We start from the raw sequence: 15,150 nt of genomic DNA on the forward strand, positions 1-15,150 counted from the left end.
AGGATTGCTACATGTTTGTTTTGTGTAGCTATGTGACAAACACCATTGTCCTGAAGTGCACTTCTACACTCTGGGGGCTACACCCAACTTTTCTCCGCAGTGGGCTTCAAGCTTTGTTTTAACCATCTACCAGACTGCTACTTGTGAGAACCGGTTAGCCTATTTCGTCAGCTCAAATTATACATCAAGACATAGTCGTGGAAGTGGTCTGTTGACGAATTTGGTATTCTTCCCCTTTAAAAACTATGCAGCCCTAGCGGTAGGTTTTATCCGGGCTCCCTGGAAAAGTCTGCGGAGAGAGGGAGAGGGGGGACAAGCCGAGCCAGAGACGAGAGATCATGGCGGCACCTCTCGGACGGGACACCCTACCTGACCACTGGTCATATGGGGTTTGTAGAGACGGCCGGGTCTTTTTTATTAAGTGAGCGGGTTTGACTATTCAACGCTTAATAGCCTACTTTATGAGTCATTATTAAGTTTTTTGTTGTTGTTTTATAATCGCTCAGTAACAGGTGTCTTTCTTGCAGTGATAAAAGTCATAGCACTACTTGGCTACATCCACGCACTGGTGAACCTGTTAACTCCGGGCACATGATACGGTCAGGTACGCGACGAACTATCTGATTTGTTGGATACCAAGGGGACATTGTTTTGCTGCAATGTGTTTTCTGTCTGTGGCGGGTCGTTCAATGTGATTTTGTTCGTGTTATAGATTTGCCAAGAGGATGCGAAGAGGGCTTCACGGACGAAGGAGCCAGCTACTTCATCAAGTGAGTGGCTCACGAGCATTTGGACGTTTGTTTGTCCGTGTAACATTTGATCCCGTTTAGCTGGTTGTTTCGTTTCAATATGCTGTGTGTGAAATGCTCTTCCACTCCTTTGATTTTCTTTTCTGTCACTCACTGTGCAGCCCTGACACGTTTGGTAACATGAGTGTGTTAAACTACATTAAAAGGACGTAACATCCTATCTATACTATCTATAATCACAGGATGTAGGCTACATGACAAATAACACAGAAACACATCAGCATATGGATTAACACACAGGGGTCCCATCGGATAGGTGAGAGCAATTATCTCTACCGGCATTGTTAATGCAAAGTGGCAGTGCCTAGCAGGACAGGAAGAAGGTTATTAAAATTCTCCTCACATCCTCCATGCAGGACCTCTACTCTCTCCATTAGGTGCAAAGCCTTAGTGTGTGTGGAGAGAGAGAGACTGTAAAGGTTGCAGGAGAGGGGTGTGACCATGTGGTGACAGAGATGTATGGCAGTATTGCATTATTGAAGCAGAGAGGACAGGATTTACAAAGTCATAGGCTTGAAGTTTTTTTTGGTCAGATTTACACATGTCCTTCACATGTTCACGTGGCAAGATTCAGGTTTGTAAATCAGTGAAAGGCACCACTCCATCATTTGGTATGTTTAACTAGATAACTCATGGATTATGTGCATCAGATTTGCATTTCCATCTGCAGTGTTTTACAGCATTGACGTTTGTGTGGATTCTGGTCTCTGGCGGTCCGTCTATATCAGATGGTTACTGTGAGAGTAGTCTATATCCTTGACGTTCCACTTCCGGGATTGCTCCGGTGCCGCAGGAAATTCTGCCGGATGCGTGTATGTCCGTTTCCTTCCACTTTCTCTGTGTTGGAATTTTAAAGAGGCGCTATGCAGTTTTGGCCATTCGTTTTTTGCTAGCAGGTTTCTCTATAGAGCTCCCCCTACAGCTTCGGAATAGAAATTTGCCAGCTCCTATGTTTACTTGTGCCTGACTCCTCGCTTGGGCAGTCTGTCGTTTCCTCTTTCTCTGTTCCTCCGACAATGCTTTCCTAGCTTTCTGCTTCTTTTTAGCCGGCTCAGCCATGACGATAGTGTGAAAAACTCCATCGCTACCTTGTTAGCCGGATCCTGAATGGGCGTATGTGTGCAGTGCCGTGAAGCAATTTGTTACATCTCGAGACCTGATATCCAGTACCTCCAGGATTTCGCTGCCTTTTTTTGAGATTGTTGCGGCCCAAAGTGCCTGATTTTGCTGGAGCTTTTGTATTGCGATACATACGTATGTGTCAGTGGCTTGTTGATCTTTACATTGTTAGTTCATTTCCTAACCTGGGCTGGGACTCACGTTCATACGGTTTGAGAAAATACTTATTGGACTTTAACTTATCATTGCACTTACAATAACGAGCGTAGCTATCCTCAATTTAGGTCATTGTGTCGTCTCATCTCCAGTTTTTCCTGCATCCACTGTGTGTGTTTGTGTGTGTGTACGCGTCAGTAGCGGGGGGAACTGTATGAGCAGCAGCCTGGCCCCCGCCCGCTGCAGACAGCCGACAGGATTGAAACAGCAGCCGCTTCAGCGACTTTATAGTGAAAAAAGGTTACAGCGTACATTGATGTTAAAATGGATACAGGTTGGCAGGACGGTTTGAAATGTTTTGCACGGTCTTTCACTGTACGTTTTGTTGGTAAATATGAGCTGTTTGAGTCTCGTCTTCATATCGGAAACAAGCTCTCTCTCACTCCTGCTTGGTTACACATTATACTGAGGTAAAGTCTGGCACGTGGGACTGCTGGGATTGGTTGAAGTCGCGGGAAACTCTGGTTATTGGTCAAATTTGCGGAAAAGTTGGGGTGATTGGTAAAAATTGCAAGTCGCACCAAAGTCACGGTGATTGGTTGAATTTGCGTTAATTGGCGCGATCGCGACATCGCGAAATCCTGGAGGGACTGGATATCACGCGATACTTCCTGACGCTGAGGCCGGCGACTTGCCGGCCGAAAGTTGCACACAGGCGCTAGGGGGGAGAGAGACGACCACCATTCAACCCGAATACCCGTCATATAACCATTCCAATGACTCCGAAGCTGTTCAGTTAAGGTTAATTAAGCTAAAAAAACTGCATAGTTCCCTTTTAAACTCTGGTGGATTTCTGGGGACTATGGTTGACTGCTCCTCAGATCTCTGCATGGTAAATTAAAACAGCTAGCTAGACTATATGTTCAATCTAGTTTTCTCTCGCACAACTATTTTACAGCGGCTCCGTGCAGAGAGCGTGGATGGTCTGGCAAAGCGAGACTTCTGTGAGAGAAACCAGGACACAACTGCGACCAGCAAGTCATGCTGAAACCAGTCACATAGCAGGCTAACAATGACAGATAGAAAGCCTAATGTAAAACAAAGTGGGGGAATAAATTCTCCATTGGAGCTGGATCATTGTGAATTACAATGACTCCTCCCATCGTAGCTTGTTTAAGGTTTTGTAGTTCCACTACCCGTAACCTGTCACCCTGTCCCGGCCCTTTTAGTTTGCCCCATTTGTTTCAGACAGAGGGACTGTATGAAGAGCTTTTATATCCCCATAGCTGCAGTCTTTCTGATGTTGACAGTTACTAATAAGCGGTCTTTGCTTAACAACATGCAGTGCTCTGCAGACACTAGTTTGCAGAACTGAATTAACAAAACAAACACTTTTTTTTCATTTTAGCAATGCCTGCTACAATAAGTTAATTATATAATTGTATTTGAAAAAAATGCTAATACAGATATATCCTGTTCACAATTATCAGCTTTGAATAATAACAAGGTCAAAAAGAACATACATTTGAGCTTGTATCAAATGACTTTGACTATGTAAATATTTGACAGTAAATTGTAACATCATGATATTGAGATAATGCTGTATTCTCAACTGCTATGTGACAGATGAATTGGTCTTTGTTAAATTCTTGAAATGGTGTGTGACTATAAAGTACCATATCACTGTTTAGTGTTCGTATGGATAATTACTTTTAAAAAAAAATGTGTGTAGAGCTGAGCATAACCTTATTCATTACAAATCAGTGTGTGACATTTCTGTTACAATTCTCTGGTGATTGAGTACTATCATTTTCTCATTGTGGAGAAGTTTATCTCTGGTGGTTTATTTGGTTGATTGCAGACCTGGGTGATGCCAGGTTTCTGTATTTGTCCCGTGAGTACAGGGTAATTACAGGAAGTGTTGCTTGTGTTAAGCGTACCTAGCTTTTAACTCCAGCACTCAGCTAATTAAGCTATACGAGTGGATACACAGTCTTGGTTAATTTATTAAGATTAAAGGCAGATTAAAGGTTAAAAACAGCCTACTCTCCAGGAATATGTTAACAGCTTTGATGCAAAATATGCTTTGGTTATTGATGTTAGCTGGCAAACCTCAAACACTAAAGACAGTGTGGATGGCTCCAGCTCAATGGGATTATTCCTTAGATCACATTAAAATATTTGAAAGGGACTAGACAACCTGGATTTTGGCCCTATATTAGACCATTAAAATCGTTATAGTGTTAGTTTTTAATTGGCTACAACTCAGCATTTTAAAATTCACATTAATACTACAGGGACATCCCCCATTAGCACTCCATTTAAGTGAGTTTGTTTTTCTGCTTCATGCTGCAAATCATGGATATTTATGTTTGATGAAATTTCATGTCTCACTCATATACTTTTCACTTAAACATCAGACTTCACGCGAAGCTCTCTTGACGTGGAATCAGATTTTTTAGCACAAAGCAAGTAGGCTCTTTGATATAAACCACTGATCTCCATCCTACTTCTCCTCTCGTCTCTTAGCTGTCCAGAAGGTGCTGCCGTGACAGCTGTCGGTAGATTTGGTTGTGTGTTGATGGTGGAATTTAGCTGAGAGGGAGTACAAAGGAGGGATTGTTCAGACACTGCCCCTGTGGCAAAACTCACATTTATTTACACCTCGCTGTAGGCCAGCCTGCAGACCTGAACTGTCTGAATAATGGTTGCTGATGTTATGTTTGTTGTTATGTGCCAAAAGTGTAAGGGTCTAAGCTGTTGTCAGTGTCTAAACTCAAACTATGAAGGATTTGTTTATGATAAAATATACTTTAAATGACGTAGATAAACAGTATATTTGATACATTAACAAATCAATAGATTGAAATGTGGAGATTGGAGTGAAAATTCTTAAAACTAATGGACAAGGTCTGTCACCATCTGAAACAGATTGAAACAGAGTGTCTCTGGTTGTCATACTTCTGGCAGATCTCCAAGGAAGTGACCCAATTTGAAAATCATCTCCCAAAATCATCCGGAAGATAATATGCCACAGATAAAACAGGTCTGTGTGGTGAGGTAACCGTGTGTAATAGATAATAATAATAATAATAAATTGAATTTATATAGCGCTTTTCATGGACTCAAAGTCGCTTAATGCATAATAATTTAAGTAAGCAATTGGACAGCAAAAGAAGGCGGAAAAATTAGACGTGTGGCAATGACATGTGTATAACATATTACATTATTAGGTACAGTACAACTAAGTTAAGCTTCCTTTTCAAGTTATAATAGAAGGGGGTCTCAGCTGTCATGAACCTTAATGCATTCCTCATATCGTAAAGCTTGGGAAACTGAGTTCAGTTAGATTTACTCTCCACCACATCACTAGCACTCACTGAGGATCGGAAATGTGCAATTCTATAGCTCCCTGAGGGAAAGAAGTGACCCCACTGAGGTACAATGGTGTCCTGTTGAGGACACAGTTCACATTGTTGAGTGGGCTCACAATGCCGTGGAAGGGAAGTCCAGGAAGAAGTGTGTGATCTAAAAACTCAACAGAAAGTCTTCAACTTCAACTCATTTACTCGTCAGGTGTTATAACCCCATCAATATTTGATACTATTTATCTTCCAATTCTCCTGCTGCTTGTTATGTTTTTAGTTTATGCTTGCATTATTTTAAACTAGCTGACTATTTTTGATTAGGATAGTATAAGTTAATTAGCCATGGGATGTTTTGTGAGTTTTAAAGCAGGGCGTTTTAATGGGGGATAAAAAAGAAGCTAACTATCCCTACAGGCCCTTATCTTAAGGCTTTTTAATGAAGCTTTCTTTTTTCTGCGAACACAGCAAATCCATACCTCATTGCTGAGTTCAAAACATAATTACCAAATAAGATAGAAAAAGAAAAATGAGCCCCAAGGTCCTTTAAATGACCTTTGCCCTTGCAGATTTTAGATTATTTTAACAAGCAACATACGCTCACCGGCCACTTTATTATATGTATTATATGTTCAACTGCTTGTTAACACAAATATTTAATCAGCCAATCACGTGGCAGTAAGTCAATGCATTCAGGCACGTAGACAAGGTCAAGATGATCTGCTGAAGTTCAAACCATTCATCAAAATGGGGAAGACAGTTGATTTACCGTAAGTAACTTTGAACATGGCATGGTTGTTGGTGCCAGACGGGCTGGTTTTAGTGTTTCAGAAACTGCTGACACTGGATATTTACTTTGAAAACTTTAAAGTGAGGTCAAACTTCTAATGTGTTTCTTTGTGCAGGGCAGGGCTAGTCAGTGTGAGATGACTTGACCACAGTGGATTTAAGATATGAGTTTTGAAGTGTTTTCCCAACTGGTCCTTCTTTGGGCTCAGGCAGGAAGACAATCCAGTTAGTTTCTTTTCAAAGAGGCAAAGAAGCAGCAGAATCTCACTTGTGACCCCTTTTAGAAGTGGTCAGTGCTCAGATTAAGACTCAGAATGGAACTTCAAATTTTACCTTTAGGTAATGTATTGAAGCTTAACAACATATTTCACTGACTGTTACGAAACAATCCGATCACGATTGTTTTGTGAGTCATACACTATCATCTACTGGCTCGACCTCCGTGAGTTGATTCTCAAAGCAGTTATGAGATCTCGAAGAACAAAGTGACACAAAGCAGGGCTCACTTTACAATGTTCTAAAGGTTTAATGAGACACAGCAATATATACATTTTCTAACAATCGCTCCATTCACTTCAATGATGTGAGATCGGATAGATGATAAAGAGGCACCAAAGGAATTAGGATTGGTTCACGCAGATGAATCTTCAGGAAGGAGACAGTGTAACAACTTATCACACCAATATGATACCAATTAAAACAGATGAGAGAGGCTTTGTTCAAAGTTTTTACAGAGTGGAATGTAACATATTTACAACACTGACATTAGTCTAAAATTCCATTGGGTATTATAGATAAGATCGACTACTGTTAGATTTGCTAAATAATCTGATGTGCAAAAAAGTAAAAAAGTTTTTTTTTTTTTTTTTTTTTGTTGTATAAGAAATGAAAAAAAAAATAAAAAAAAAAAATAAAAAAAAAAAAAAAAAAAAAAAAAAAAAAAAAAGTATTTTTTTTTTTTTTTTAAAAAAAAAAGAGAAAAAAAAAAAAAAAAAAAAAGAAATATTTTTTCCAATTAAAAAATAAAAAAATAAAAAAAAAAAAAAAAAAAAAAAACCTCTTTATAAAAAATTTTTTTTTTTTTTTCACTGATTGCAAACTGATGAACACATATGGAATTATGTACTTGTGTGTGAAATAACTGAAAACATGTTATTGTAATTCCACTAATTAACCCTGACAAAGCACACCTGTGAAGTGAAAACCATTTCAGGTGACTACCTCATGAAGCTCATTGAGAGAACACCAAGGGTTTGCAGAGTTATCAAAAAAAGCAAAGGGTGGCTACTTTGAGGAATCTAAAATATAAGACATGTTTTCAGTTATTTCACACTTTTTTGTTAAGTACATAATTCCATATGTGTTCATTCATAGTTTTGATCCCTTCAGTGAGAATCTACAATGTAAATAGTCATGAAAATAAAGAAACACATTAAATGAGAAGGTGTGTCCAAACTTTTGGCCTGTACTGTATCTACAACTCTGCTATCTGAGAGAGTGTCGGTGCTTGAATGTTACAGACAGGAAGGTATGGATGAAACTGGGTATGTTTTTAGGTTCATCCAGTTGGACTTTTTTTGTCACAGCTGTTTCACTTAATAAGATCCCATAACACCAGCAGCTTTCCTACTGTATATGTGCTCCAGTGAGCAAATATTAATTACATATTTATATAGTGCAGGTGTGCAGGTCTGCCCTCATAATTTGGCACACCTTGCAGACCGTGTTGCATTTGCCCTACAATTCTATGTCCAAAAGGGCCAGCTGTGCTTGTTGATCTGGCGCTGAAGGGATCCACAGAGGACTGTAGGAACAGTATGTCTTAAAGCAGTGTCTTCAGACTCTTATGGCATCACCTTCAGTGTAGTTTTTGCAGGGTAGCTTAGGATCAACATATTCTATAGACTCACGAATCAAAGATGTTGACAACAAGGCATCAGAGGAACTACAGCTATTTTCTAATATTTTTCTTTCTTGTTACATCCTAGCTTTACTGAATCTGCTTACTGGCTGTAACATTTTCATTATGCCTCTGTAGATTCTAAAGAGCCTTTTTTGTCTGACAGGTTTCTGTTTACAACAGAGATTCCTGATAAGCACATCACCAGCATAAGCATGCTAACATTCAAATTAGCAACCAAGCTGCATTATGATTTGATTTTTTGCGTATTTGCTTATGTGAGCAAAGACCCAAAGTCGAAAGTGCTATATCGCCTACCAACTTGTACAACCTATGCACTTCAGCCCAATGAACTTCATTTGAGGAATCCAATCTTACTAATTTATTTGTACATATTTGTTGTGTAAGATAACATTTTTTCATTCAAAGAACTCATGATTTTTTTTTATTCAATGATTCACCTAGATATTTTCTGTTTATACCGCTGACAGTGACTCTATCATATCCGTTTCCAGCAAAACCGAAAATGCAGAAAATACATTATGTACTTCTTTACAAATTAAATAAATGTCAGACTGACTGGCTGACATGTGATGTGCATTATTTTTAGAAAACAATTAGTTTTAGAAATGTCTCACGGTGTTTCTAAAAGTGTAATATTCAACCTTTTGTTTTTGTCAAAGAAGGAAAACTCACAATCACAATACTTGAATCGGCACCCAGTATTGTGAAAGAATCGTATCGGGACAAAAGCACATCGTCCCAGCCCTAACAACTATCCAGTATACACTTACACTGTCTTGGATATACATCACTTCTGCAGACTCTTCAGCGTGAGCTTGTGTGTAAATACATTTCAGTTTCTCTCTTTCTCTTCCTTCCCTCAAAATTTTTGTTGAGACCGTGACCTTCAGCTAAAAATAGATACTCTGAAATGGTGGTGTCATTCTTGACAGGCAAACTCCGGATGGACCGGATTACTCCTGCCTTATCTTTGCAAAATAAAGAAATTTGATTTTGAGGGCATTATTATTATGATGGGACTAAATCCTTGTACCATGTTGCAAGAAATGCTTTGTCAAGTTAGACGTCCGCCCTTCATGCTTAGAAAGGCCTGCTGGTTGGGGAATGTCGTCAAAGAGTTAATTTCTTATTTGCATTATTCTATGATTGAAATATCATCATCATGTATTTGTAATGCCGATGAAATAAGAAAATTATCCAATGACTGAGCAGCTGAAAACATATATGGTTTGTTCTCATTGCAGCATCAAAGTTCTAGGTTCTGACAAAATACCCGCACTTTAGCTTGCACTACCTCATTTTCTTTAGCATCAGATGCAGGAATACTGAAATTAAAAATTTGCATTCATGGCCAAGGAATTGCAAATGGGATGTTGGTGAGGTAGTGAGTTCTCTCACTCCTGTAGGGTGATTTATGTTGACCATTTGTCATTATCAGTAGACCCTCCGTATCATGTTCAAATCCTGTCCAGCTATTATGTTTGTTCATCTATCTTCTCCCCGCGCTTGTGAGGCGGCCTGATCCTTCACTTGAGGCCAGAGCGTTTTATAAACAGGCCTGTGTTGTCGATATCATGTCATTTGGTGACTTATTACGAGGCTTGTGACAGTTAGACAATACTGTACAGTACTGTCGGGGGCCTACAAATAGAGTTGGAGGTTAGAGCAGCGGACTGAATAAAGACGATAAAAACAAAAGAGTAGATTCAGAGTCTGGTACAGTGGATGTTTGTGCTACAGCATACAAAGGAAGCTTTCCATCAAGCCTTGTTTGGACTTGCAATATTTAACCCGAGAACCTGCAATGAATGAATACATTAAGAGTTGCGGGCCTGAGGTGTGCTCTGTGGGATAATATACATTATCTAGAATGAGTCATTCACCGTCCAGACGGCTTGAGTGTGTTGACCAGTCAGAGCTGGAGCAGGAGTCAGAGCAGGAACAGGGCAGGGGAGATGCCCGAGCCGGGATGGGGACCTGCTGTTGCAGTTGCCTGCCCTTTGGCCAGGGGACTGACACGGCTGATCGTGAAACAGAGTTGGTTGCTGAGCTGGAGGAGGAGAGGCAAAAAGAGAAAAGGTAACACTGGTTTAATGGTATTATAACAGTTCAAGTTTGTGTTTTGCTTTGTGTAAAAGACATATTTTTGTACATAAACACTACTACATTCTGGATATTTGTAACATGCTTTGATAATGTATAGCAGATGTAAATGTAAATGGCATGCAACAGAAATCTAATGTAATAGAAAAACTAAACTTTTTTCCCCTTTTTCTTGTATCACTCTTTAAGTATTGTTAAAGAAGGAAGCTCGGCACCTGAGTAAATTCAGCTGCTTCTCCGGAGGAAAGAGACTTTGTATAGCCTACCTCTGATTGAATTCAGATGACAGTTTTTTCTGCCGCATTCTGTCAGAGCCTGAGTGTGACTGGAGCCACTGCAGAGAGAAGCAGCTCCCGCACTGTTCTCATCTCACCAGACGGGTGAGAAGAGAAGTGATTAGTTAGGTGGAAGATAGATGTTGTGTAAAAAGAGAAAGTCTGAGACCTAACCTTTTTATTTTGTCCAACAGATTCCACTGTTTGATGTAAAATGAACAATAAAAGAGGGTAATTTAAATGTGAGAAGCCCAATTCATCAAAACAAAATCTAATACGAAATATGCCATTGATTTTCTGCAAGCATAGAAAATTAGCATTTATAGAGCTCAGGTTCAATGAAGGTATCCATCTTGTAAAAGTTAAGATACTGCATGAAAAGTGTTTCACTTACTTCGACAATCGGTCTGCTACTAAGCGCTTGCTTATCACATACATGCTACACATGGGGCAGAATCTATGAAACTTCTACCTGAATTACTGTTAACAAAAACACAAGTTTTAAAGTTGCACTAATCATTATTTTTATATTAACAATGGATCAAATCAATAGCTGTAATGTGAAAGGTGTCACTCATTGACAAACCCACAGAGAATATCACCCACCACTGCAATCTTCTCAGCTCTTAAAGGCAGACAAAGTTAGTGACCATAGACTGTTAATATTAATAGACAATGCATCCGGTTCGGCAAAGTGCTGCAAATGCGGAAGTGCCTTAAAGTTCCCATGGCATGAAAATATCACTTTATGAGGTTTTTTAACATTAATGTGCATCCCCCAACCTGCCTATGGTCCCCCAGTGGCTAGAAATGGCGATAGTTGTAAACCGAGCCCTGGGTATCCCTCTCTGCCTTTGAGAAAATGAAAGCTCAGATGGGCCGATCTGGAATCTTCTCCTTATGAGGTCATAAGGAGCAAGGTTACCTCCCCTTTCACTACTTTGCCCGCCAAGAGAATTTAGCCCACCCATGAGAGAGAGACATCATAGCTTTCAAACGAGCAAAGTGGCAGTTGGTCAAGGCCACCCCCCACCCCCCCTTCCTCCTCAATAGCTAGAGACACAGACATGGCACATACTAAGGAAAGCTTAGACTGGCTCTAGTGGCTGTAATTCTGCACCAAGGCTGAATTTCGGGAAAGAGACTTCAGATACAGTATTAGGGGACTACTAAGGTTTATATAAAAGCATCCAAAGAGCACCATGTCATGGGACCTTTAAACCTGCATTCTATCTGAATTCCAGCAGGGGACAACACATGCAGTTGCAAAAGGTCTTAGACTGTAGAAGTCTATGAAACAGTGACCCACTTCTCACTTGATTTATTACCTCAGTAAACATTTTCATTTGAGTTTATGGTCTCAATCGCTAGCTTTAAGTCTTCTGCAACACATAATGATGTTCATTTTTTTAATTATGGTCTCGTTGATTTTAAAATCGCCGATAAATCAGGGGGTGTTTTAGGGCGTGGCTATGATATGATTGCCAGTGAAAGTGTGTAACGTAACGTGGCTCCTCCCTCACTCCTCCCTCTCGTCTAAAATCGTCACATCCGCAACCAGGATGGCTGTGCCCGTAACGGCAAACTCGACAACTCATAGCAGATCTCCGCAAACCAATGGCTGACGTCACACATGCTCTGTCAACTAATTTACAGTCTATGGGCCCTATCTTGCACTCAGCGCAATTGCCTTTGTACACCGACGCATGTATCATTCCTATTTTGCACCCGACGCACAGCGGACTTTTCCCTCCACAGATGCGTCGGTAAATTAGGGAATGTATTTGCGCTCCCGGGGGCGGTTCAGCGAAAAGAGGAGGCGTGTTCAGGCGCAAAAGTTACGTAGTCCTATTTTGCAGTTTCAGAAAACAGTTCCGCCACTGACCAGGAAAAACCTGGTCTAAAGTCAGTGGCGCTAGTCTAAAGTCAGTAGCGCGTTATTCAGATGCTATTTTAGGGACGAATGCTTGGCCATAATGTAGTGTGTGCACAACGCGCATACACTTCTCTCATCTACAGCAGTTCCCATTTTTGAAAACCATACATAATTACAAAGACAAATATTACTGAAAGTGCGCTTCAGGTGTTTGGATAGGTCAGGAGGCACTTTACAGTACAATCCTCAAAAAGTCGCAGCATTCTTTGTGGCTTGTTGTGTTTTACACATTTCCATGAATCATGGATGTGTTGATGACATAAATGAGGAAATATTAGAGGACTTAAGGAGACGTGATGTTGAACTACGGCGGGATTGGACACTCCGGCGGAATATGGTGAATCTGGAGTAATGCGCGATGCGCTCCTGGTGGAGCGGGTGGACGGAGATAGAGTGGGGGGAGGAGGAAGGGGCACAACAGGTGCAGGTGGTGCGTTTGGAGGCCCACGCTCCATGGCTGCAGCAATCCTCTCCAGACTTGAGGAGATGCGCCCGAGATGCCGCAGCAACATTGCCACCCGGCCAAGACGGGCATTTGTTACTTTGCCGCATCTCGGACAGCTCCCGCTGGCGTGCGCCAGGCAAATCCGCTGTTATAATAGCAATCCGCCACGGAACAATACGCCTGCTCTTAAAGGGAATGTGAGATGACGCTCTGATTGGTTATTTTCACGTTATGCCCAAACCACACCTAGCTACTTCAGACCAACCCATTTAAGATTTGCGTCGGGCGCAAGAGTCATCCCGCCGGTATAATAGCAACAGCGCCAGAGATCCGCCCACAAAGCTACTTGCGTTTGGCGTTTCACACTTGCGTTTCAGATCGTTAAAATAGGGCCCCATGTTAGCGACTAGCTGGTGAACATAGTGGGACACTGAGCCACTAAAGACAAGAGTATTTCCCTCAGGAGTTGGTAGAGACCAAAGAGAGCTTATTGGACTTAAACTCATGGACTTAAATTCATCCACTGGCCAAACAGGGCTGCTAATGTGTTTCTGTGTCTGCTGAAATTTCTAGATAGGCATCTATTTGCTAAAAACAACTTTAAAGGTGATAATATGTCAATGCTGTTTTTTCAGTTTGTTCCACTGACCTGCATGTCAAAAAAATATTGCTCAATTAGAATTTGACATATTAGCATCTACAGTACATTCTAAAAATGTTTACATGCACACAAGAAACAAGGTTATTGTAGGGAAATCAGGTAACCACAGGAAGTCAATCAAAGACGACTTACAAGATCACCTTGAACCTAACTCATTCGTCTGTGTGCCCTATGGTCTTGTTAGAACAGGAAATAGTACCATGACCTGATTGAAAATAAATTATATTTCTTGGGACCAATAGACAAGTTTGCAAGTTATCATCTGTGCTCACAGCTATTTTTCACCTTGAAGATCTGTACAGATTTGTCTGCTTAATCTGACATTTATTAACTGATTATATGACTTGTAGCACTAAAGGTTCTTTGTAGTGTTTTACTCTATACAAATTCCTTAAGGTATATTATCTGAAGTCTGAGTAACCAAACACTTCAATAAGCTTATGTTAAGCCGCAGATTGAGTGCATGGGTTCTGAAAAATGTTCTTGTTGTGGATTACTTGATTGATAATTACTGTTCCCATTATAGGAATATTGAATGTAAAAAAATATATATAAATGAAAAGGGCCGTCTGGCCAATGCTAGCGAGAGCAAATGTGGTGGTTAGGGCAATTTCACTCACTGCAGAATTTATTGAACACATTGACTGCACAGATGTGTGAGTTCTCACAAAGCAGTCCAATTTAATTTGCTTCAGTGCAGAAATGCAAGGCTTACTCCTTATTCATGTTCTAATTGATTGATCTCCTTTTTTTTACTATTCTAAATCGTTGTGATTTGATGATTTAAGAGTGTTTTGATCAGTCTTCACCTCCAGCCATCCATTGTCTGTAATTTGCTTAGTGAGATGAAGCTTGGATAGTGCAGCAAAGATGTAGTGCTGCTTTTGACAGAATATTTTACACTTGGAAGTTTTCAAATCACTGTAAGAACTGTTTGACTCAGTGATGATGTATGCCTCTGTCAGTGGAATATTGAGACCTATTGGAGTATGTGCATGCACTGTATGTTTGTCGTGAAGTGCTGTTCTGTAGGGAGCCACTAGATATTGCTATTGAGTCTTTGTCTATTTGACAGTTTGATGCAGTTTCCTATTTGTTTCTGTTTGAATGTATCTATTATTACAGTAAGGTAAAGCATGAATTGTTTTGGTATTTAAGCCTTTCCCATTATGAAGGCTTGTATCTACTACTTGCCATGTTGAAAATAAATTAGTTGAGTTTAACTGTTGAGTTATCATATGATAGGAGGGTAATTTAGTTTAATAATTTCTCAGTCATACCACCCTTTTTTGTATTTGGTTGAAATTGTGTTGCTTCAGTTCTTTATTGCATACAACTTAACAATATTTCCCACTTTTCTGAGTATTTGTTGTGTCATGTTGTATATTTGCAAAACCTTTTTTCTGGATTGATGGGTTTCTTATTTGCAACCATAACAGAGTAGAATTATTATAGCTCCATTTTGTTATACAACAGCCAGGAGGACAACAGTGAAGGCAGGTGATACAATGAGGTATGAATATTGACATGGCTGTCCATCGTAGGTATTGACCTAAACCACCCTCATC

General features: G+C 40.2%; 1 protein-coding gene across 14 annotated transcripts in view; it reads left to right on the forward strand.

Moving 5' to 3' along the window:
- Positions 1-144: 144 nt before the first annotated feature.
- Positions 145-15,150, forward strand: part of plekha7b (pleckstrin homology domain containing, family A member 7b) — a 78,923-nt gene continuing 63,917 nt past the window's right edge. For 6 of the 14 annotated variants that reach the window (XR_005638781.1, XM_039795234.1, XM_039795233.1 and 3 more), the window contains exons 1-3: positions 146-421; positions 528-604; positions 713-770. Coding sequence is in view for 13 of the 14 variants with exons in the window: in XM_039795234.1 (XP_039651168.1) it covers positions 339-421; positions 528-604; positions 713-770 (218 nt within the window). In the remaining variant the exon portion in view is untranslated. Of the gene's footprint in view, positions 422-527; positions 605-712; positions 771-15,150 lie in introns of all 14 variants that reach the window. The other 8 variants (XM_039795235.1, XM_039795240.1, XM_039795242.1 and 5 more) reach the window with 4 other exon arrangements.

Source organism: Perca fluviatilis, chromosome 3 (genome assembly GCF_010015445.1).
Source record: "Perca fluviatilis chromosome 3, GENO_Pfluv_1.0, whole genome shotgun sequence".
Classification (NCBI taxonomy): Eukaryota; Metazoa; Chordata; class Actinopteri; order Perciformes; family Percidae; genus Perca; species Perca fluviatilis.